The 24011-nt window shown below is 34.8% G+C and overlaps 1 protein-coding gene across 3 annotated transcripts in view; it reads right to left on the bottom strand.

Moving 5' to 3' along the window:
* The window catches only part of LOC150103763 (cellular tumor antigen p53-like), a 357156-nt gene that overhangs the window by 13996 nt on the left and 319149 nt on the right, over positions 1 to 24011 (bottom strand). For all 3 annotated transcript variants that reach the window (XM_090396534.1, XM_090396535.1, XM_090396533.1), the window contains 2 exons: positions 20459 to 20520; positions 7791 to 7888 (listed from right to left, as the gene is read on the bottom strand). In XM_090396534.1, coding sequence (XP_090252660.1) covers positions 7791 to 7888; positions 20459 to 20520 — 160 coding nt within the window. The remainder of the gene's footprint in view (positions 1 to 7790; positions 7889 to 20458; positions 20521 to 24011) is intronic.

Here is a 24011-nt window from a genome sequence, read left to right as displayed (position 1 = left end):
ACTTAGACTATTGTTCTCAGATTTGGACCCCAGGATTTGAAGGGGATAAATTAACTGTGGAAAGGATACAAAGACAGATGACAAAGATGATTTCAGGACTGTACAATTTTGGTTATAAGGATCGGCTGAGGGAATGTGGACTGCAGAGTTTGGTGGATAGAAGGAGAGGTGATATGATTGAGACTTTTAAACTGTTGAGAGGTGGTTACAGGCTTGACACTGGGGAGTTTTTTTCACTTGGTTGAACAGCGGGAAGGAGTGATGACAAGAGGCCATCCCTGGAAGTTACGAAAGGAAATTGTGAGCAGGAGGGTGAGGAGTGGTTTCTTTGCGTGGAGGGTGGTTGAACCGTGGAATGCATTGCCTGATGGAGTGGTGAGAGCGAGAACGGTCAATGAGTTTAAGGAGTGGTATGATAGACTTTGTGTTTCTTAGGGTGGCACCTCCCCTCGATGAATCTTGACAGACTTTATGTTCTTAGGAAGGACCTCCCATGATGAGTCTTTTGACTCCATGGAGGCCTGAATAATAATAATAAGTATTCTGGATAAAAGGTCTTACACAATTCTGATTTTTGTTCATCAGAAGCAAATGATCCTTAAAGGCTAGATCATTTTAATTTATACAGTTACCCCCATGCATCCATAGTCCAAATCACAACTAGTAATATTGTCTTTGGATTGTCAGTATACACTGTCCAAGTTTTCTTTTTAAAATCAAATATACCTGAAAATGCACATTTTCTCTCCCTCTCTCTTTTGATAAAAATCATAATACATATTTCATATGGTGGACTTATTATTTTAAGAAAGAATTTCACAAATAAGATGAATTTACAATTTGATGGACAACACTGGATAACTCATGCTCCTGCTAAAGTCTGATAATACAAAAAAAAGATTCTGAAAGAGTCTTTGGACTCCCTGGAGGTGTCACATAATAATAATAATAATAGTAATAATAAATACAGGATGTTCATTACTTTCATCTTCAAAAATTTGTATTAGAGTAGTAAGGTCTACTGGAGGTGGCCATCGTGCCACTGAACTTTCTCTGCAAATCTCAGTTTGTGTATTGCTTTCATCAATGAACACAAAGAAGTCATTATTAAAATTCTTTCATCAGAATGCTAAGAGCCAAAATATACATTCAGTAACAATAACAAAACTACCTGGTTTAGATTTCCCCGATTCCAAATTCTTTACAAAATTTCTATGAATCCCAGGTAGAATCGTAAACATGAAACTGTTTAAAACTGCTGCCAAAGAATTGAATATTTTAGGAGACCAAGTTCCTATACCTAACTATATCATCATGTGCTCTGTGAGAATACAGAGAAAAAAATGTAAGAAAGTGAAGTAATGTTAAACGCAACTAAATAAGTCATGGTCTGATATCTGTCTGAATGCCTATGGCTTGGCTAGATAGGTAAAAATTTTATTCCTCTCTTGTGTGAAATGCTGGCACTCCACCAGAATATGACAAATGGTAAGATGAATGTTGCATTTTTCACACACAAGTGGGTCATCAGCCCTCAGCAAATAAGAATATGTAAAATGACTGACCTATGCAGAGCTTAGCAAGAATAACTTCTTCTCTTTTGTTTCTATATTGACGAGACTGCCAGTACTTAATTTCAAGCTAAATACCATGTAATTTGTTTGGGAGTGCTTCCTGCCATGATGACTGCTATTGGGCAATTGGCTTTGATCTTATAAACTGTAGTCTGTATAACAGTACTGTCAAACAGTACATGAAAAAAGTATGAGCTGATCTAGCAGATGCATCTGCAGTCTCATTTCCCTTGCAATATGGTTGGAAATCCAGCACAAACGAATGAAGATCCTCAAAATTAAGGGTCTTCATTTTGTACAACAGGTATAACATCTAGATAGCAATGGATGTGGATTATAGATAGGAGTGGAGATAGCCTGTACAGAGCTCCATGAGTCTATATAAATTACAGTAATCCCTTGATTAGTGAGCCCCCGATTAGTGCATCATTATTTTTTCGATACCCAAATTCGATTAGTGTGCCTATATACATCTTAAAAATAAATGTTACAGATTTTAAAAATTTTCTATCTATACATTTTTATGGCTAACTATTTTAAAAAAATCACTCACTAGAATGAAATAATTTAGTTACCTATTTAAAACATTTAGAAAGTTATTTTTAATGGCTGACTACACTACTTCCATGTACATTATATATATATACTATGTTCCAAAATTTACCGCCAATATTCATGTCATCTGCTATAGTACGCCCACAGATTCGAGACTCTTCGACACTTCTGCGCATGTCACAAAAAGGAGAATCCATTCCGATAAAAGGTTAGCAATCCGCCTTCTGGGATGAGTTGTTTATTATTACAAGTCGGAAAATTAACTTCTCTTTTATGATCATTGTAGTTTTTAAAGTGGTAACTATTTTGCTTGTATAACAGTTGGGAAATTTTATCTATAAAGCAAGTGATTTCGCGTGTTGGTGACAGATTCGTACGTCTTTCATTTCTTTCTCCCTTTCAGCATGAATCGACTATTCTTGGCACCAAGACAAGCAAAGCTGTACAAAAGTGTGGGCATACTATAATTACATAGCGCTTTGATGGTCGTATCTCGTGCCTCCTTTGCAATGTTATATGAGTGTGTTTTCCTTACTTTTTTTTTTTATTTTAAAGTGTTTTCCTCACTTTTTTTTATTTTAAAGTATTTTCCCAAGCTTTAATCATTAGTAAAAGAATTAGTGAGCAAAAAAGTGGATGTGTGAAAAAGATTCGACGATGAAGAGAGAAGCAGTAAAATTTGCAGAAAAGTAGAAGAGGCAATAGGGCCATACCGTCAGTTGTATAAAAAAAAGAAACAAAATGCCAACCAAACTATGTTAGCTCAATTCTTTGTTAAGAAGTAGAATAATAAAATTTATATTCTGAATATGTTTTATTGTGTTTCAGCTTCATGGTTTTCCTTTAATTAGGCCCTGAGACATACCTTAATTCTTTTATAAAAAAATTAAGGTTCAAAAAAGAAATTTGAGGAACGAATTATACTGTTTCCCATAAGTTATTATGTAATATATATATTTGATTAGTGCGTTTTCGATTAATGCGCCTGTTTTAAAGAACACATTAGGTACACTAACTGAGGGTTGTACGCACTTTTGGTATGCACAAGTGCAAGCTGAATGGCATGCAACTCTGCTGCATAATTACTGCAGTCAGGTGGGATCTGGATGGAGATAGTAATGTCAGGAAACACAGCAGCACAGTCAACACAACACAGAAGTCAATTCCTGAATCATTAGTACAGATGGGCAAGAAATCGGAGTGGGCTGCTCTGTGTGCATTAAACAATTGCAGGTAGACAGATGGAGTATGAGGTTTCTGTAGTTGACAAAGTGAGAGGTAGGATGGAGGGATACTGTTATGTTTGGTGCAGGCAATGCTGTCAACATTCCATGCTAATAGCTTGCATAGTTTCTTTAACATCCTTACCAAAAGGATGTATGGCAGTCTGACATGATATTGAGCTTTCCAATGCAGAGAAAAGAGACTATTTTTAGAGTCATAATTAAGAGTCAACTCTTTTCATCTAAGTGATTGAGCAGGTTAATTTGCTTAACATAGAGACTGTGTGAGCGATGTGCAAAAAAGGCACCAGTAGCTATCTGTATACTCTCATAATGGATGGGATTATTCTTCTCAAGTCAGAATACCTGCCTTGCAGAATCATAGACTTGAGACCCATAATCCAAGCTTTGAATGTACAAGCACAAATAAAGACGAAGCAATGAGGATCAATCGAATTCTGTATGATCGATTCTCCATATGATCTATATGGAGAATCGATCATATCGAATCTCCTTCATACAGAGTGTGAAGGAGATTCGATGCTCTATTGCACCTTTTGCTTAGTTGATGAATGTGTGCAAGGAATGTAAGTTTTCTATCAAAGATGAGTCCCAAGAACTTGGCTTCTGTTGCTACTGGAATAACAGTTTGTTCCATTCTTAATTCAGGATCTGGGTGAAGAGTGTATTTTTAAGCAGAAAACACTTTTTTCTACTTAAAACCTAAACCTATTACTAAGAGCCCATAGAGAGACAATCAATTGCTTGCTGATTTTGTCTTTTAATTATCTTCATGTTACAAGAGTTACTGGAAATTATAAAGTCATCAACATATAATAGGGCATTGTCTACAGTGGAAGGAAGCTGTTCAGTGTCTAAGTGAACTTTGATGGCAAAAAGTGTCACACTTAAGGCAGACTTTGGGGAACACTCTGTTCTTGTTGAGATAGCATACTTCCCACTGTGACTTGGAAAGCTTCCCAAACAGTAAGTTTTTTTACTGGAAGGTGTCTTCTGACATCACGGTTATAGAGATCTTTTAATATGCCATATCTCCAGGTTTTGTCATAAGCTTTTTTCACAACTGAAACCAGATGTTTTTGCTTCTTGAATGCATATCTTATACAAGTTTCTAAATGGCCCAAAGTTGAATGATGTCTACGAAAGCCGTATTGTGTATAGGAGAGAAGATCGCCGCTTTCTAAGTACCAGACAAGTCTGGTATTAACCATTTTCTCTAACATCTTACAAAAGCAGCTGGTCAGAGCAATGGGCTGATAATTATTTGCTTGTGTTGGATCCATTCCTGGTTTTGGGGTAGCAATGACAACCAACATGCCAAGAATCTGGAAACTCTTCCTCTGCAAGTATTCTATTATATATTAAGAGAAGGAGATCATAGAAGATGATGGAAGATGTTTCATCATTTTGTAATAGATGTCATCAGGACCTGCTGCACTAGGGTGAAACAGTGAAAGAGCTCTTTTTAGTTATTCCTTATAGTTGATTGGATGGCTCAAGCCCACTGGTAGAAAATAGCCACTGTTTCTCAATTTTTCAATATTAAAAATTTAGGAGAATATGATGCTGTTACTGAGATTCTAGCAAAATTTTCTCACAAAGTGTCTTAAATAGTGTTGGGATCAGCAACAACACATCCATTATGGTCTGAGGGAGACAAACAGTGTGTTCTGTATTTTATCCCATACAATTTTTGCACTGGTTGTTTGATTAATTGAAGAGGTAAATTGGATCCAAGATTGTTTTTGACTCTGATGTCTCATATAACATGCTTTGGCTCAAGCAAGCTTAAAAGCTATTAAGTCTGATGTAAATATACCCCATGCTCTTGTGTTGATCTCTTTTTTGGCTGCCCGGTACTCTAGATTCCACTGAGGCTTTGGATGATGACAGTGAAAACTGAGATGATGACTTCAGAACTGAGGCTGTTGCTGACTGGACAATGTAGTCTGTTACATACTTGACTGCCTCCAATGAAAGGTGTATGACTGACTATATCAGCATTAAATTTTGCAAGATGGGGAAAAGTATTCAAATCAGCCTGGTTCATTTTCTATATGGGCATCCAATGTAGGAGATCATGGTTTGTGTGAAGACATTGCACAAATAATGGGAAAATTATCACTTCCATAGATGTTGTCTTCGATATCCCATGTGAACGGTGGAAAAATTGCAAGATCAATTGTAGAATATGAGCTGGTAGGCATATGGAAGAAAGTATCGAGTCTATTATTCAAAAGAGAGAGGTCATTATTTTGTGATATGACTTTGTCCATTTGTGATGGTACTACCCTACAGTGTTGTACCCATTAAAGTCACCCATAAGAAGTATGAGCTCAGTAGTTGCAAGATAAATTCATTTAACTCAGTACCTGGTGGTAAATGAAATGAACATGCTGTAATGAAAACCCATGGAGAGGTGAATCACTACTTGCTTTCACAGCAAGTAATGATTCACTCCATCCTTTTCCCCCTTTCCATCATTTATAGTATTAAGCTGTAAATGATGGAAAGGAGCATGACTGTCCACTAGGATAGCTATTCCAATGAGCAGGATCGCCTCCAGTTCTGTCCTCATGTACAATAGTGAAATTCCTTAAGGTAGGATCCTCATTGGTCCTAACCAATGAGGATCTACCTTAAGGAATTTCCTTGAGACAAAAACAGAAAAGATTGTGTTCCTGCAGGAAAATCTTGATATCATCGATATTCTGGTGAAACCTGTAAATATAGTTTTACAATTTCATTATAAAACTATAAAACGCTTTCATTTCCTATTGTTTTGACTTTGTAGACTTATCTAGTTTTCAGCAGGTTGAGGGCTTACCCTTGTAAGGTTTATATTTATCAATTGATTTTGGGAAGTATGGATGGCCAGTGTCCATCTCTTGCTCTGGAAAAATATTCAATACATCATCTGATGTGTCAGGGTCAGATGGTAAGATTAATTTACTTTTAGTGGATAACCAAAGTAACTATTTTTTCTGTGGAGACATCTGGTAGTTTATCTTTAAGATAATCTTATCATAATTGTTTTGACAAGTGATTCTCATTAAATGGAACCATTTTTGGGGTTGTTTCTGGAGTGAGAGGGTAGGCCATGCAATTGATGCACTCAACATTGAGGGCATGTGCTCTATTCTCTTAGAGCACATGCTGACTTACTTGCCAAGAACTTTTGATACACCTTTTCCTTGACTGTCTCATTAACTTCCTGGTCCACCATGGAGCTTCAATTTTTGTATCCATGCAAAGAACCTCACCATATGTATCTCTAGTTGAATCAGTCTGTTTTCTTGAAGGTCTGCCACTTAATCTCCAAGGTCGTTTGGTTCTTGTTTTCAAACTCTCATTTTTTCCTGAATAATATTTGTGCATTTGGATCTACAGCTCACCTCTGAAAGCTGCTGAACTTTAATTATTTTTAAAACTTTTTTATATACTCTACTTTTCAATATGGTATTCAATGTTATCTTACTCAGAATTAACTAGTGGTCAATTCCAATTTCAAATCCCTTGTATACTCTTGTGTCCTGAACCAGTGGAAAAATACTGCTATCTACATAAAAAATACTACATTTGGATCTACAGCTCACCTCTGAAAGCTGCTGAACTTTAATTATTTTTAACACTTTTTTATATACTCTACTTTTCAATATGGTATTCAATTTTATCTTACTCAGAATTAACTAGTGGTCAATTCCAATTTCAAATCCCTATACTCTTGTGTCCTGAACCAGTGGAAAAATACTGCTATCAACAATAATATAGTCCACGAGACTTTTTTTTTTTTTATCTCTCCACGTGAATTTGTGCATGTTTGTTTTTGGAGTACGGTGCTAGTAATAACTAGTTCATGACATAAACATATATCTAGCAGGCACTTACCATTATTATTAGATTTGCTCTTTTCTCCAAATTTAGCCAAAACATTTCTATATGTCTGGTAGTCATTTCCTATTCTACTGTTTAGATCTCCAACACGGATCAATTTTTTTTTCCCAGTTCTGTCACCCTGCCTCCTTTAATACCTCAAAAAAAAATTCCTCAACTTCTATCTTACAACAATCTCCGGTGGAACTTTTGTCACAAATAAATCTTATTGTCTAGTTCCTCATTCTTATTCATCTACATCACTCTACTTGATACTATCTGCCATTCAAGAGGATTATCTACATATTTAGTGCTGAATACTATACTTACTCCTTCTCTTCCCTGACAGTCATTGCTGAATATGACATCTTGCATTTGTTACTCAGATAAATCTCACTTTTTTGTCTTCTTTGTTTTGGTAATGCCTATCATGTGACAGTTTTTAGCTATTAAAACCTAAGTAATTTTAAAGGATTATTTTACATAAAATTCTTTTATGTTTTTATCTAGTTAATGGTAACAAACTGATTAAAATAAAAAGTACCTTTTTTTAACTGATACAGTTGTATTATTTAAAGCACTTCTTAATTCTAAGCCATCTCTGATTATTTTCAGAATTTCATAATTTTCACGTCCACGTACCTATTTAAAAGTAACAATATTACATGATCAATGAACATGTTAAATCATTATTTAAATTTAATATTTCTTCTACTTATGATACAGATTTAATTAAAATTTACAGTATGATTTATACTGTAGATGGTGATGTAGTGAGTGGTTAGTAAGAAATGAAGGTTTGATTCTGTACTGGAGAGAGAGAGAAAGAGATTTGTTTTTATCCTTCAGAGCTCACTTAGTAATGACAATGTCCTTTGGTTGGAAAGACCTAAATTTCAATCCAACTAAGATTAAAATTTTAAGATTAAAAAAGTCATGATTAACATTTTCAACTCAGAGTGACTTAGGTGGTCTCATATGGAGGCAGCAGGATCCTATACCTGCATCATCACAACTGCATGTTGTGATGCAGGTACAGGGTCTGAAATAACAAGTGAAACTTGTCATTTCATATCGAGAGATATATCATATATCAGAGATATATAATATATCATATCGAGAGAGGTTTAAGATCCCTCCCCGCCAATTTAGCTGACAAAATACGGATGGAAACTGCCTGTTTACTAAATTCAACCAAAAAATTAAGCAGCAACCTAAACAAAGCAGATAAACTGGCCCTCAAATCCCTAAAAAATAACCGTGACATTATTATCACAAAAGCCGATAAAGGGAATGCCACTGTACCTACATTGAAAAAATGAACTATTTGGTATCGGACCACAACACCTACCAAATGGTAAATTACAACCCCACGCAACGTAACAAAAAGAAAACTATTGAACTACTTAAATCAGTTAACACTTGGCCGGAAGAAACAATTAAAAAATTAATACCGCAGTATGCCCGCACGCCCAGAATTTATGGTCTGCCAAAAGCACACAAAACAGACACGCCATTACGTCCAATTGTGGAAGGAATTGACAGCCCGAATTACTACTTAGCCAAAAAATTAGCAGCCACACTCAAGGAATTGGTTGGTCATTCCCCTTCCTATATAAAAAATACACAACAATTCATAAACAAAATTAAAAATATTACACTCAATGACCAAGATCTATTAGTCAGCATTGACATAACTTCCCTTTTCACCAATGTCCCAATCAATGATACTATCCTACTCTTACAGAACATACTTCCACACAACATCACAGCCCTCTTTGCCCACGTACTCCGCTCTGGATATTTCGTGTGGCAAAACAATCTTCAAAAAAGATTCTAAAAAGAGGGTACAGCCATGGGCTCACCACTCTCCCCCAATAGTGAACTTTTATATGGAAAATTTTGAGCAACGAGCTCTAGAATCAGCGTGCCTAAAGAACAAAATTTGTCTCAGATACGTCGACAATATTTTCGCCATTTGACCCCACAGCCGCCAAGCACTAGATACATTCCTTAGCCACCTGAACAAACAACACAAACGCATCCAATTCACCATTGAAATTGAAAAAAACAACTCTCTTCCGTTCCTAGACACACTTGTCACACGTCTTCCTTCAGGCCGTCTCTCCTTCTCAGTTTACCGCAAACCTACACACACAGGCCAGTACATACACAAAACTTCTTATCACCATCCAACACAAAAACTAGGGGTCATAAGCACCCTTAAACACAGAGCTCAAACCATTTGTTCAAATGAACAAGCTCTTAACCATGAATATGAGACCATCAAACATACCGTTATAAAAAATGGATACAATATAAAAACCATTCACAAGATCCTCCACAAAGATACCACTAATAACAAAAAAAGATTTCATAAGAATGCTATTGCTATACCATATGTTAGAGGCATTTCAGAAAAAAATAGACAGAACACTACACAAATACAACATCAAAACCACCTTTAAACCCCCGACAAAATTAAGACACCTGCTCAGTTCTTCCAAGGATCCCCTGCCACACTTAGCCCACCCAGGGGTTTACAAAATAGATTGCACATGTAACATACCACACATAGGGGAAACAGGGCAAACCATCCCAATCAGAAAGGATGAACACAAACGTCACATAAAATACCTCCATTTTGGAAAAATCGGTCTTTCTGACCACACACTCCAAACATACCACAGAATTGACTGGAAAGGTACCAAGTCCCTACATCGTACCAAAACCTGGTTCGAGCGGAAATTCAAGGAAGCATGTGAAATGTTCAAACATGATCCGAATCTGAATAAAAATGACGGTCCAACAATTCCAAGAATGTGGAGGACCCATTTACAACCTTCATGGCAATCACGAAAAAAAAAATCTCAATAAAAGAAGACTTGGTGAAGTTTTTTTTTTTTTTCTTTCCTCCTGAACATTCAATAGCAACCTGTACTGTACAAATCCAGAAGATAATCGTAAAATAACAATATAAACTGTATAATTCCAGAAGAATCCTAGTACGTGAAGACTTTAGCAGAGTTTATTGTAGTTTTTATTTTATTTTTTGTTTATTTTATTTAAATTTTTTTTTATGACTAGAGGGCAGGCTAAGAAAAAAGATTAGTTAACAATGTAGATGTAATTTACTTGTATAGAGTGCAACAGCATGTAGCTTGTTCTTATACACATGTATCCTTCTGAAGATGACCTCAATACAGGGGTCGAAACATAAAGTTATTATTTTATTATTAATCAGTAAAATAATCTTTTCAACACGTGTGTTTTGTGTCCCTAAATTCATAAATACGAATTTTAGCATATCAGATTTCAATTTCTCCAAAAATTATCTGCAAACTCTACCAAGTGACACTGCATTCTTGCTAACATTTTATTCAATGTTAACATCATTTGTTGTTCATTTCAGCAAATTATGGAGAACTACAACCATGTTAGGAATAATTACTTTAATTTCCCGATGTTTCGACTTTTGCATTAAGGTCATCACTGGAGCATGCACACACACACACACACACACACACACAAGACAAGCTATATTACATTTCAAACAGTATGCCAAAGTGACAATGATCTGATTAACCATTATTCTACTGGCCTGATCTCTAGTGAAAAAAAAAAACAAACACTGCCTCAAAGAGATTACTACAGTCCTAATTATAATTAACTCTTAGACCAGGTTAGAATATGTGCCATCAAAATTCATTGGATTTTTAGACCACCATTAAGATTAGGATGGTTAATAAGAATTTTACAGGTCTCCTTAAATTGACGTTCATATTACGTTTTGGTGTGATGTAAACAACAGGTGCCTTTCAAGTCAATTCTATGTAGAGTATTTAGGGTACGATCAAAAAGGCCAGATTTACCATAGTTATTAAATTTACATGCACCGTTTATGTTCCTTTTTTCGGATAGGAATTGTGCATCCTGCTTCAACTATATAGGGAAAATTACAGGTGCAATGAACATGGTATACTCCAAGGTGGGCCAGTGAGGGAAGTGGATTCTTGGATGAGTTGAATAAGTTCTTTAATTTTGCAGAAGGTTTAAAGGTGGCATTAAGGTTGCATTTCTGTAACATCCTGTTTATTTTATTTTATATCCCTTTAATGTATGGAATGCCTACAGTTTTATTGTAATCTAGTTTATTTCTGTTTTAAGTGGAGTCTTGTGAAGAATTTTGTTGATTATTAATAATCATTATTATTCAGCTTTATGCTAACAGAAGGGTAATCTATTAAATAGATCATTCTCTTCTGGATCACATCAAACATGAGAACATTATATTCTAAGTTCGATGAAGACTTGCAAAGCTCAAGCAGAGAAAGACCAAGTTTTAGAGGGTGAGGAGGCTATGGATGTGATGTTTGCTAGGAAACTGTAAGAAAGATTAGAGGTATAAGTTAGTCCAAGAAGGAAAACCATGTTGTTTATTATTTTAACGGTATAATATAACACAGAAACTAAGTAAATAATTAATTTATTAACTTGATGCTGATATTTCGCTGGTATTATAACCAGCATCTTCAGAGCACAAAAACACTGTTTGTCACAATACGCGAGACTAAAACAACATGGTGTACTTAAACAAAATTGTAGCAGCAACACAAAGACTAGAGTCCCGATTTTGGCGCCCTCTATCTGAAAAAAAAAAAAAAGCTATCATATATTACTAGAGTCCTAGAAAAGTGCTAGTTTTTTCTTAATATGACTGTCTCCCAGATCTTCGGCAAGTTAATACAGCCATATTTGTTGAGATTTGGAGTGTGTTTTAGGGCTTCTGTCGCCTCTAAGAACAATCTCTCTGATTTATATGGGTTTCTGTGTAGTACTTTTGTGTTTTTCCAGTTGATCCTGTGTGCAGGGGTATCCAGAGCATGGTCTGCTAGGCCCGACTTCCCATAATGATAATTCCGGACGTATCGTTTATGTTCGCTGATGCGGATATTCACAGTTCTTCCTGTTTGACCGTAGTAGGCTTGATTGCATGAGCAGGGTACTTGGTAGACTCCTGGATGTGATAAAGGAGGAATGCTGTCCTTGGGTGAGCGGATGAGGGTGGCTAATTTGCTACATGGTCTGAATGTAGTGTGTAGTTTATGTTTATTGAGAATTCTTGAGATCTTTTCGGATGTGCCTTTAATGTAAGGGATGGTGACTGTTTTGTTGTAGTTCTCTGTGGTGGATGGTGGGAGGGGTTTCTTAGGAGTGTTTAGTATTTTGTTTATTTTTTGTGGATTGTAGCCATTGGCCAAGAAGGTGTTGCGTAAGTGAGTCAGTTCAGCAGTAAGAGCCTTGTCATTTGAACAGATTGCTCTCGCTCTATGGGTTAGCGTTTTTAATATGCCATATTGTTGAGAAGGATGATGGTGTGATTGTTTGTGTAAGTATCTGCCTGTATGTGTGGGTTTTCTGAAAACTGAAAATGATAAGGAACCATCTGGGAGACGTGTGATGAGTGTATCCAGGAAGGGCAGACAGTTGTTGGCTTCCAGTTCCATAGTAAAGTGGATTTTTGGATGTTGGCTATTTAAATGTGCTAAGAATGTTTTCAATGTCTCAGGGCCATGTGGCCAAATAGCAAGCACATCATCAACATAGCGTAGCCAAAGTGTTGGTTTGAGAGTGGCTGTATTGATTGCTTGTTTTTCCAGGTGTTCTATGTAAAAGTTGGCTAGGGGGGGAAAGGAGGGAGCCCATGGCTGTCCCATCAATTTGCTTGTATATTTTCCCTTTCCATGTGAAATATCCTGCATGTATTGTGAATTTGAATAGTTCAAATATGTCAGGGGGGAAGTGTGACTTCAGTAGATTGAGGGTTTCTATTAGTGGTACATTTGTGAATAGTGAAGTGATGTCAAAGCTTACTATTAAGTCTGAGCTTTTTAGGGTGAGGTGTTGTAAGATGCTTTTTAGGTGTGCTGAATTTTTGACAAAGGAGGGAGAATTGTTAGTGAGAGTGGCTAGTAGCTTCGCTAAATGTCTAGCCAGTTTGTATGTGGGACTATTTATACTGTCCACAATTGGGCGTAGGGGTGTGCCTGGTTTGTGAATTTTTGGTGATCCATAGATCCTCGGTGTTTTAACATGGAAGGGTTTGAGTTTGTTAACTGTGTCTTTGGGCCAGGAAGTGACTTTTTAAAATAATTTTCGTGCCTTATTCTTTTGTGTGTTGGTGGGATTGCGATCTATAATTTTGTATGTTGACTGATCTTGTAATAGTGTGTGCATTTTGTTTTCATATTCAGTTGTGTCCATCACCACGGTTGCATTTCCTTTGTCTGCTTTTGTTATGGTAATCTGGCTGTTGTTGTGTAGCTCTTTTATAGCAATGAATTCCTTATGTGGGATATTATTTTTGGGAGGCTTGGACTTGATTAGGATGTTGGCCACATCTAAACGTATGTTGTTAGATATTGTTGGAGGCAGGTCGTAAATTCCTCGTTCGATGGACGCCATTATTTCGGCTTTTGGAACTTGCTTGGGAGTTATGGCAAAGTTGTGCCCTCGACAGGATCAACTGGAAAAACACAAAAGTACTACACAGAAACCCATATAAATCAGAGAGATTGTTCTTAGAGGTGACAGAAGCCCTAAAACACACTCCAAATCTCAACAAATATGGCTGTATTAACTTGCCGAAGATCTGGGAGACAGTCATATTAAGAAAAAACTAGCACTTTTCTAGGACTCTAGTAATATATGATAGCATTTTTTTTTTTCCAGATAGAGGGCGCCAAAATCAGGACTCTAGTCTTTGTGTTGCTGCTACAATTTTGTTTAAGTACACCATGTTGTTTTAGTCTCGCGTATTGTGACAAACAGTGTTTTTGTGCTCTGAAGATGCTGGTTATAATACCAGTGAAATATCAGCATCAAGTTAATAAATTAGTTTCTGTGTTCTATTATACCGTTAAAATAATAAACAACATGTTCGACGAACACATAAGTCTGTCCACACGTTTAAGGAAAACCATGATCTTGCTTGGTGATCAAAGTATTATCAAAAGATGGAAAGGTGAAGTGATGTGGGATCTTTCTTGCAAGAAATAAGACAGGACTGTGTTTTGGTTTGGATGGAAAACTCCATGAATCTGAAGTTCATGGGATTTCCTCACTTCACAGAAGAATGGAAAAAGTGATCAGTATTTAGGTAATGTTGAACACTACCGGATTTGCCAAATGAATAGGAATGGAGTGTACTCTTATCAACGAAACTACAGAGGTGAGTGAGAGAATTTCATTTATATAGAACAAAGAACATGGACAAAAAAGAATATGATAACAGAGAGATTAATCTATCTGTTATCATATATTTGTATATTTTTATTATCATATAATACAAAACTTATTCAAAGAATTTTTTTATAATTCTTAGTTAAAATCTCTGATATTTAATGATGAATGAGATTTTAGATTTGGAAGTAATAACAGTAAAACAACCAATAGAAAGGGGTGGGGGGGGATCAATAAAATACAATTCTTTATTTTTTATGTCCATTATAGATATACAAAGTGTTTGCTGGCATAAAATTACAAAATAGTCTAAATGCAGTAGCAAAAAGAAAAATGAAAACACAGATAGTAATGACTATTAAAGATATTTATACAAATCATAAATGTGATAAGTTACTGCAATAATAAAACAAAACAAAAAAAAAGGTTAGAGTGATTCATTAAATCTCCTACTGTTACCACCAAATGATAACAATCTAATGGATTGGATCAAATAGAATAGATGCGTACTATATATATATAGCAAACACCACTGTAATGAAATTATACACTATAATGAACTACAGACAGGTCCCATAGAAACTGTTCTCACTATTACAAACTTAAAACATTCATTACAGCACACTGAATTTTTTACCAGTTGCCATAGGAAATGGTGGGAAATTTGACACTGATGACATAACATTGTTTATGTATGGCAGGAACCAAGGAAATAGGAGATTATATACTGATAACAGAACCAAAGAAATGGCATGAATCGAACAAATAACACATCACATGAAAAAAGTTCAAATGCAACCAATAATGGAAGATACCCATGAAAGAAGGGTATAAAATTATAGAAATGAAAATGTAAAATTAATGTTTAAATTTCAAAATGTTACATTATCTGAAAAATGCAACTTACCTGGAATCTTCATAACGAAGCAAAATATGAACTGACTATACCATTCAAATCAAAAATTCTAAATCAGAATACCTTTTTTAACCTTAAGGATTAGGAATTTTTCAAACACAAAATGAGATGTTATTCACATAAACTTTATAACTCTAAAATATATAAATACTAAAATTATATAATTATATAATTTTATACATATAATATTTATAAAATATTATAAATAATAATATAGAAATACTAAATAATATACAAAATATTATGGCAATGCAATTTTTAAAAATTTACAGTTCTAAGAGAATGGTATCAATTTATATCAGCTGATCATCATTGAGTCTCTGTCCAATTAGGAAGTTGACTTGTTCACACCAGCTGTGTAAATTACTTTTCCTCTCTCCTTAAGCTAACTCATGTCCATCACTTGTATTCTCCTTTCCTCTTTGTAATTGGAGGTGACCAATTATAAAGTTGACTGACTGCTGAACTTTTATTTTTGATTTTAATGGTACAGACAGCACACAATTAATTTATTATGAAGATTTGAATTGAAAATTTAAATGTCATGGATTTTATTTTCATAATTTCATACTCTTCTATTCTCTTCTTTCTTGTGTATCACCCATCATTGTTTGGCTTTGTACTTTTCATGTTGTTTTGTGTATGCTTTATGCATAGTTTTGTCAATCCTTTGTGTTCTATCACAAATGCATGATTTCCTTTGTTTATGTTTTTTGCTGTCATACATAAGCAGTATTATGAATGTGTAATTTTTCGCCATTTCTTTTGTTCTTTTTCCCCCAGTTTCGTTTGTTTTATGAAAATGGAACCATTGTTGTCATACATAAACAGTGTTGAAGATGTATGATTACCTGCCATTGCTTCTGTTTCTCTCCATCTCTTTGTTTCATGGAAACAGAACTGGAGCAAGAGAAAAGGGGTTCAATTTTTTTTTCTTCTTTTTCCTAAATTTACTATATCAATCCTTGTGCTATAACAAACTATTTCTCTGGTCCCTATGGGTTCACTATAGCGAGCATCAACTGTAATAATAGAGCTAAAATATAAGAAGTTAAATTGACTAAAAATTAATAATATAGTAAATGTCATATGCAACCCCAGAATAACAAAGAGAGTTATTTTATTTCAAACAGATCCCCTGTGGTCAGTAGGCAACTAACCAAGTTAGAAATAAATAATAATAATAATAATAATAATAATAATAATAAAAGAGAACAAGTGATGAATTTTAAATACTTAGGAATTCAGATTAACTCAGAAGAAAAAAGAAAATGAATAAAAGAAAATCACTTAAGGCAAACAAGACTTCTGGATGTTTAAACAAAACAAAATGGAAAAATAAGAATTTAAATATCGTAAATAAGTATATACACTATCTATCAATAATTGTCCTGATTTACAATAATTAACAATTTACAATTGATACCAGCAGGCGAACCTTAATATCAGGTATGTCCATCTTTGGCTTTGATCACCTCCTGTATCCTTTGAGGGAGGCTTTCCACCAAAGTGCGACAGACATCAAAGTCTTCATTCCTCTATCAAAGCAGCACAGAGTTCAGAGACAGATCAAGGACGTGCTGCTCTGGATCTCAATTGCCACTCCAATTTATTCCACAGGTGTTCGACAGGGTTGAGATCAGGACTCTGCACAGGCCTGTCGTTTGACACCCATCTCTTCATACTATTCCATAGCAGTGGCAGCTTTGTGGCATGGAGCATTGTCATCTTGATAGTAAGATGGGTCTGTTCCATAAAAACTCCACAGTGTAGCCAGCACCTGATTATCCAGAATATTAAACTACTGAGCTGTCTTCATGTAACCATGGGCAACGATCAGTGGTCCTACTGCAAACCAGTTGAATGCGCCCCACACCATTACCACTCTACCACCAAACTTAACTGTGGGTACAACACACTGTGGTAACAAGTGTTTACCAGGCTGCCTCCACACCCTGCCATCAGACTGGAAACAGGTGAACCTTGATTCATTGCTCCAGAGTACTGGTTTCCACTGGTCAACTGTCCAGTTCACACATTCATTGCACCATGTCAGATGAGCCACCTTGTTCACTGTTGTGATGTTCGGCTTGTGTGCTGGTGCTCTTCCATGGAAATCCAGTAAATGGAGTTGTTTTCATACAGTACTAATGCTAACCTTGGTGTTACTGCTGCTCTAGAACTCATCACAGATGGTCTGTGCCAATTGTAGCCATTTTTTGCATGCCACTTGTTTTAACACCCTCCTATCCCTTTGAGTCATTTTTGACAGCTGTCCTGGGTGTTTTCCTGCACTAGTGATACCAGAACGTCTCCATTTGTTGATCACATTGCCAATAATTGATTTTGAATGCTCTAGTTGAGTGGCAATGGCACATATGAAAATGCCACCAATGTGACAGCCCACAATGACACCTCTCTCAAGGTCACCGAGTACACATCATGTTGCCATACTACCTGTATTCAACTACTACAATGAAATACTGCTTCCTACTATCTATATACACTTTTTATATTAACAAACCTGGTGGAATGTTCCAAAATTTCAAATAACATGGGGGGGGGGGGTGTCCAGACAATTATTGATTGTTAGTGTATAAAGGTACAATAAGACCAGTTTTTTGGCTTGCATATCTGAAACATGAGCCAAAACAGTTAGTGACAAAAGTTGAGCAGTATCAGAGAAATGAAATCACTTAGGAAAATTGTGGAATAAGCAAAATTTGATAATATCAAAAGTGAAGAGATATACAAAAAAATACATCTTACAACTAATAAATAAATGTAAAGCAAACAGGAAAAGTAAGGGCAAAAACATGTTAACAGAGTGTAAAGAGAAATAATAATCAGAAAAATGAAAAGTCAATCTATGGAAAAGATAGACTTTAATTGGGTTTATATAGGTCAAATTTATTTGAAACTAAAAAAGAAATACGAGCAAGTTTCGCCAACTTAGCTGTTTGGCTTCTTCAGGGTAAAAAATAATAGATACAAAACAACTTAAACACTAAAACTGTTCATGAAGGAACGTTCTGTAATTAGCAGCAAGATTTAACTCTGGCATGTTTAAAGATCTTATGAGGGTCTTCCAAATATCAGGCAGAATTAATCCTTGGTTTCTATTTAGGTTGTATTTAGAACGGAGCGAAAATCTTCCTCAAAGAAGGGCATGGAGCTTTTGTCCCATTCTATGGTATGGTTTGTCCTGGAGAAATGAAGTGCTAACCCCGAATTATCTTCTCTGTTATTGTTTAGATCTCCTATGTGTTCTTTTTTTCTGATTTCCAAACTTCTAGAGGACTGACCAATATAGTTTAATCCGCACGAACAGGGGATGTTATAGATGCCGGCATATTTGAAGAAAGTATGACTGTCTTTCGGAGATCTTAAGAATTGGCGGATAGTCTTTAAAGGTTTAAAAGTCACTCGTATTCCATGTGGCTTGAGGAGTGTAGCAATCATTTTGGAAACTGTCAATGGAACACGCTTCATTTCTCCAGGACAAACCATACCATAGAATGGGACAAAAGCTATTTGTCCTACTTAGAGGAAGATTTTTGCTCCCATATCATAAAAGAAGCCATAACAGTTATCCATTCTAAACACAACCTAAATAGAAATCAAGGATTAATTCTGCCTGATATTTGGAAGACCCTCATAAGATCTTTAAACATTCCAGAGTTAAATCTTGCTGCTAATTATAGAACGTTCCTACATAACAACAGTTGACATCATACGAGCTCCATGCGTGTGATGTATGTGTTCTTCTGTTTTTTTTGTAAAAAATACAATTGTATTCGGTTCTTTCCTTCATGAACAGTTTTAGTGTTTAAGCTGTTCTGTATCTACTATTTTTTACCCTGAAGAAGCTAAACAGCTAAGTTGGCGAAACTTGTCGGTATCTTACTTAGTTTCAAATAAATTTGACCTATATAAACCCAATTGAAGTCTATCTTTTCCATAGTTCATTTAGTCGAAAATAACTTTCAATCATTATGAAAAGTCAATCTGTTTACATTTTGTTTTAAAGACTTGTATTTATGTGTGTGCATGTGTATGTGCATTTTGTATACTGACTTAGAATCTAGGAAAAAATATATGTTTAATAAAACTAAACAAAACTATATACATGTTAAATAAAATAAAAATTAATTATTATAAAAACTATTTAATTATTTGGATCCACAACCTTCTAAATATTTTAAGATCTCCATCTTTAAAGGATAACTTGATTCTCTCACTGACCCATTCTATTAACAGAATGTTTTACATGTACTTAATCAGTCTACTAGCCTGAAAATTTCGTTTTTCACAATAAATTCCTAAAAAAAATTATTCATTAGAGTCAGTTCTTTATTAGGCCTTTTCTTCAATTATAAAACTTCTTAGCTTCCATGGGACTGTGCAATGTTTCCTATTTTAGCATATTTGTTCCATTAATACTCAATGTTTAATTGAGTATAAACATTCTTACCTTAGGCAGTTTAATTACAAGAAGCAGAAATCACAAATTCATTACCAGAGAAAAAATTTCTTTTACTACTTTGTAAACACTGTATATATATATCAGAGTATGGCTCCCCATTAATAACACTTGACAGTTTCAGATATCTCTAATTCCATCACTTATTAAGGAAATTATTCACATCACCAGTGTCCTTGAGATAGAAGACAAAACATTTCATTAAATGTTTTCTTGAACACTGAAAAAAGAACATTTTTATATCTACTTACATCTATATCTCCTTTTTATGGAAGGGAATACTTGTGCTATCTCTGCATGAGACTGAGTAAATAACTCATGTTTGGTTGAAAAGTTCTTTCAAATTTCACATTAACGAGATTTGAAGCTAGGTCTTTCCAACTAAAGAGCAATACCAATCATTAAGAATCACTAGTGAAATGAAATACAACAATATCAAATGGAATTATACAAAAAAGAAAGTCCTTGTGCAGCTAAAAAAAATTGCAATACATTAACTATTTATAAATTTGATATGTTCACAGTTGTACTCTTATCAATAAAATAAAATATTTTATCAAAGTCTTCTCACCATGATAGAAAATTCTTCTTCATCTGATGTAAGCCTTAATTTTTTAACAGGATGGCAATTTTCTTTCAAGAAAAAAAAAATAGTATTAAATATTATTATATATTCATGTATCACTCTTTTTAATTATATTTAACTAATAATAAGCATAATAATAATTAGACTAAATTTAACTGGTTATACAGAGGACAGTCATCATATTTCTGCTCTTCTTTCCCATGGTATGATTACTGTTTCTAATCTCCTTATCCAAACATCTTTCTTGAGCAATTAAAATAATTTGTACTGGAATGAAAGATCCCACCCCACACATTCCAATTAAAATTTCTGACCACTATCAAAACCATAGATCTCTAACAAGCATGACAAGACAGTTTATGCTAAAATAACATGGAATAAGCAACTCAAGACAAATTCTAGCTTTGCAGTTAGCCTACACTATAGTTGGTTACAACAGATGCCAAAAACACATCAATAAATCCATTCCATTCAAAAGACCAAAATGGAAAAAACTTGCCTAAAAGTTATATCCTTGCTGAGACCAAGGATATAAATTTTTACCTTTGTCTCTCTCTCCCAAACAAAAGATAAAGTCAATCATCTGGTATTTTATCCTTCTCTCACTCCTATAATCAAGACAAATCACCTCCTACCATACCAAAAACATGCCTACTCTTTTAATCTTCTGATACCCCAACTGTGCTAAGAACCTTCAGAATTAACACCATTCTCCATCATTTTCACAATCTCTCCTAGGAGATAAAAAATTTGGCTTTCATTTTCCTTTATTTATTTCCAAGAATATAATGGAGATCATTAGTAGTCAGCTTCTCCATCAGGAGAAGTCCACCTGATCAGTGATCAACAACATGAAAAGTACAAGTCATGTGGGAAAAGTACTTATGATATGAGCAGAAAGAATAAAGAAATGAATGAAAGAAAATCTAGAAAATAATCAAGCAGGATTCAGAAGAGGAAGGAGTACTATGCACCTGGAGCAGAGAAGAATCTGATATGTTTATTGCAAAATATCTATGATAATGCAGAGGCTGCTGTGAGAAATTGAGGAGAAACAGGATAGTGGTTCCATACAACAAGAAGCATGAAACAAGATAACTCAATATATGACTCATGATCTTGATTTCTGGTCTTCTTTTTGCCTCTTCCATTACATTCTCTTTCTCACTCAGACCACCATACTTATCACCATTCAAATCATTCTTTCCAACCAACACAATCATATCTTCCACCTTCTCTACTACCTGCTTACATATAGTCTGTCACATAAAATCTTCACACCTGTAATCAAAGAATCCACATTGTATCCTTTTTTACATTTTTCTATTTTTTTTAATACATTTTTCTTCTCCCCACCCCTCATATTCTGTCTGGTTTTTATTTCTTTCTACTTACCAAATACTAGTTTTCCAGTTTCCATTTAGTACTGCGAAGAACTCATGGTAGCTTTGACATTTCTATTGTATTGCCCTTTTTACCCTCTACTTCTTTCATCTATTTCACAGCATTTTATCTCTTTTGCAGGTGATTTAATCCTTTGCTCAAAATTTTGTTCCCATTCCACATATTTTCCACTGTTTAATCAAAATGCATTTCAGACCAATTCTCACACTACTGACTTCTTTTCTTCCCCCAAAATGATTCACATTTGCCGATGGAAACATTTTACACATACTACATTGTATGAAATAATTTATATCAAAGTTAAACAAAGGGCAGTCTCCATTGTCATACTACTACATGCATTTACTAATTTAACCAAAATATATAAGATATATAAGAGAGATATAAAACAGATGTTCAACTATGCTGACATTTAATTAAAACAAACTCAAAGCTTAGTTTAACTAATATGCTAGCTAAATATAAGGTTCAATATTAATACAACTGACTTATCTCTTCAGTAGGAAGTCAAATACATGTCATACTCTGCTAGTGTGACAACAGCACCACTCTCAGTACATGGGAAGGATCCTTAGCACATGCTTTTACAAGATTAACAAAGTATAAATAGGGATATCTTTTATATTCCCATGTTGTTTATTTTTATTTTGGAAACATTTTGCACATACTATTGTACATTCCATGAAATTATTTTACCTAATGACTATTTGTCATTAGGTAAAAATAATTGGACATAGCAAGGTCTATTTGGCCTTAATTTATAAATTATGGATTTTACAACTGTGTTATAAATAACTTTATTATCTCAACGTTTCGATCTTCATATCAAGATCATCATTTGGAGCATACACAATTATACTATACAAGCTGCGTCACATTGTAAACTGTAAGATAGAGAAACAAAGATTTGATCATATGCTATTCTACTGCCATGACCTCTAGTGGAAAAAAAAAAAATTACATCAAGCTAGAATTTAAATAAACATTCTTTCTTACTTAACAGTGATGTCCTATTTTTAGTATTACAATTGTTATTTTTGATTAAGGATCCTGGATTTTCTACAGTCCTGTTTATAGTTGTTATTAGAGAGGAAGGTTCATGGTACGAATATACGTCTTCCATTTGTATGGGATTTTTAGACCATCATTATTGTTCAGATTGGGGTGGTTGATAACAATCTCACAGGCTTCCTTAAATTTGCGTTCATACCATGTTTTGGCATGATGTAGACAACTAGTGCTTTTCCAGTCAATTCTATGTAGGGTGTTCAGGGAGGCCAGCTTCACCATAATTATTATATTTAATCAGAAAGGCCAGCTTCACCATAATTATTATATTTAATGTGTCGTTTATGTTCTTTTTGTCTGATGGGAATTGTGCGTCCTGTTTCTCCTATATATGGGATGTTACAGGTGCAATAGATATGGTATACTCCAGGGTGGGCCAGCGGAGGGAGTGGGTCTTTGGATGAGTTGAGTAAGCTTTTTAATTTTGCAGGAGGTTTAAAGATGGCTTTGAGGTTATATTTTTGTAGAACTCTGTTTATTTTGTCTGATGTCCCTTTAATGTAGGGAATGGTTATAGTTTTATTGTAATCTGGTTTGTCTTTGTTTTTTATTCTTGTGGAGGATTTTGTTATCAGTGTTTTTGGAAAGTATTGCTGATCACTTTAAATTCGTCTTTCAGTGCCTGCTCACTGAAGCAAATCTTCATAGCCCTGTTTTTTAGAGTATTGATGACACCTAGTTTTTGTGTTGGGTGGTGGTAGGAGTTTATGTGTATATATTGGCCAGTATGTGTCAGTTTCCAGTAAACAGTGAAGGAAAGATTGCCCATAGGAAGACGCGTGACAAGTGTATCTAGAAACAGAAGTGTGTTCTGTTTTTCAATCTCAATAGTGAATTATTTGTGTTGTTTGTTTAGGTGGCAAGGAATGTGTCTAGTAGCAATGAGGCCAGATCGCGAAAACATCGTCAACGTATATCTAAACCAGACTTTGGGTTTTAAAGGTGAAGAACCTAAAGCAAGATGCTCAAAATGTTCCATATAAAAGTTAGCAATAATAGGGCTTGATCATTTGAACAGATTATTTTTGCCCTGTTGAATAGTGTCTTAATAACTCCATATTGTTGT

Source organism: Typopeltis vanoorti, chromosome 8 (genome assembly GCF_054136105.1).
Source record: "Typopeltis vanoorti isolate ZY-2024b chromosome 8, IOZ_Tvanoo_1.0, whole genome shotgun sequence".
Classification (NCBI taxonomy): Eukaryota; Metazoa; Arthropoda; class Arachnida; order Uropygi; family Thelyphonidae; genus Typopeltis; species Typopeltis vanoorti.
The sequence above is the reverse complement of the archived record's forward strand: the minus strand, read 5'-3'. Positions and strand labels throughout refer to the sequence as shown.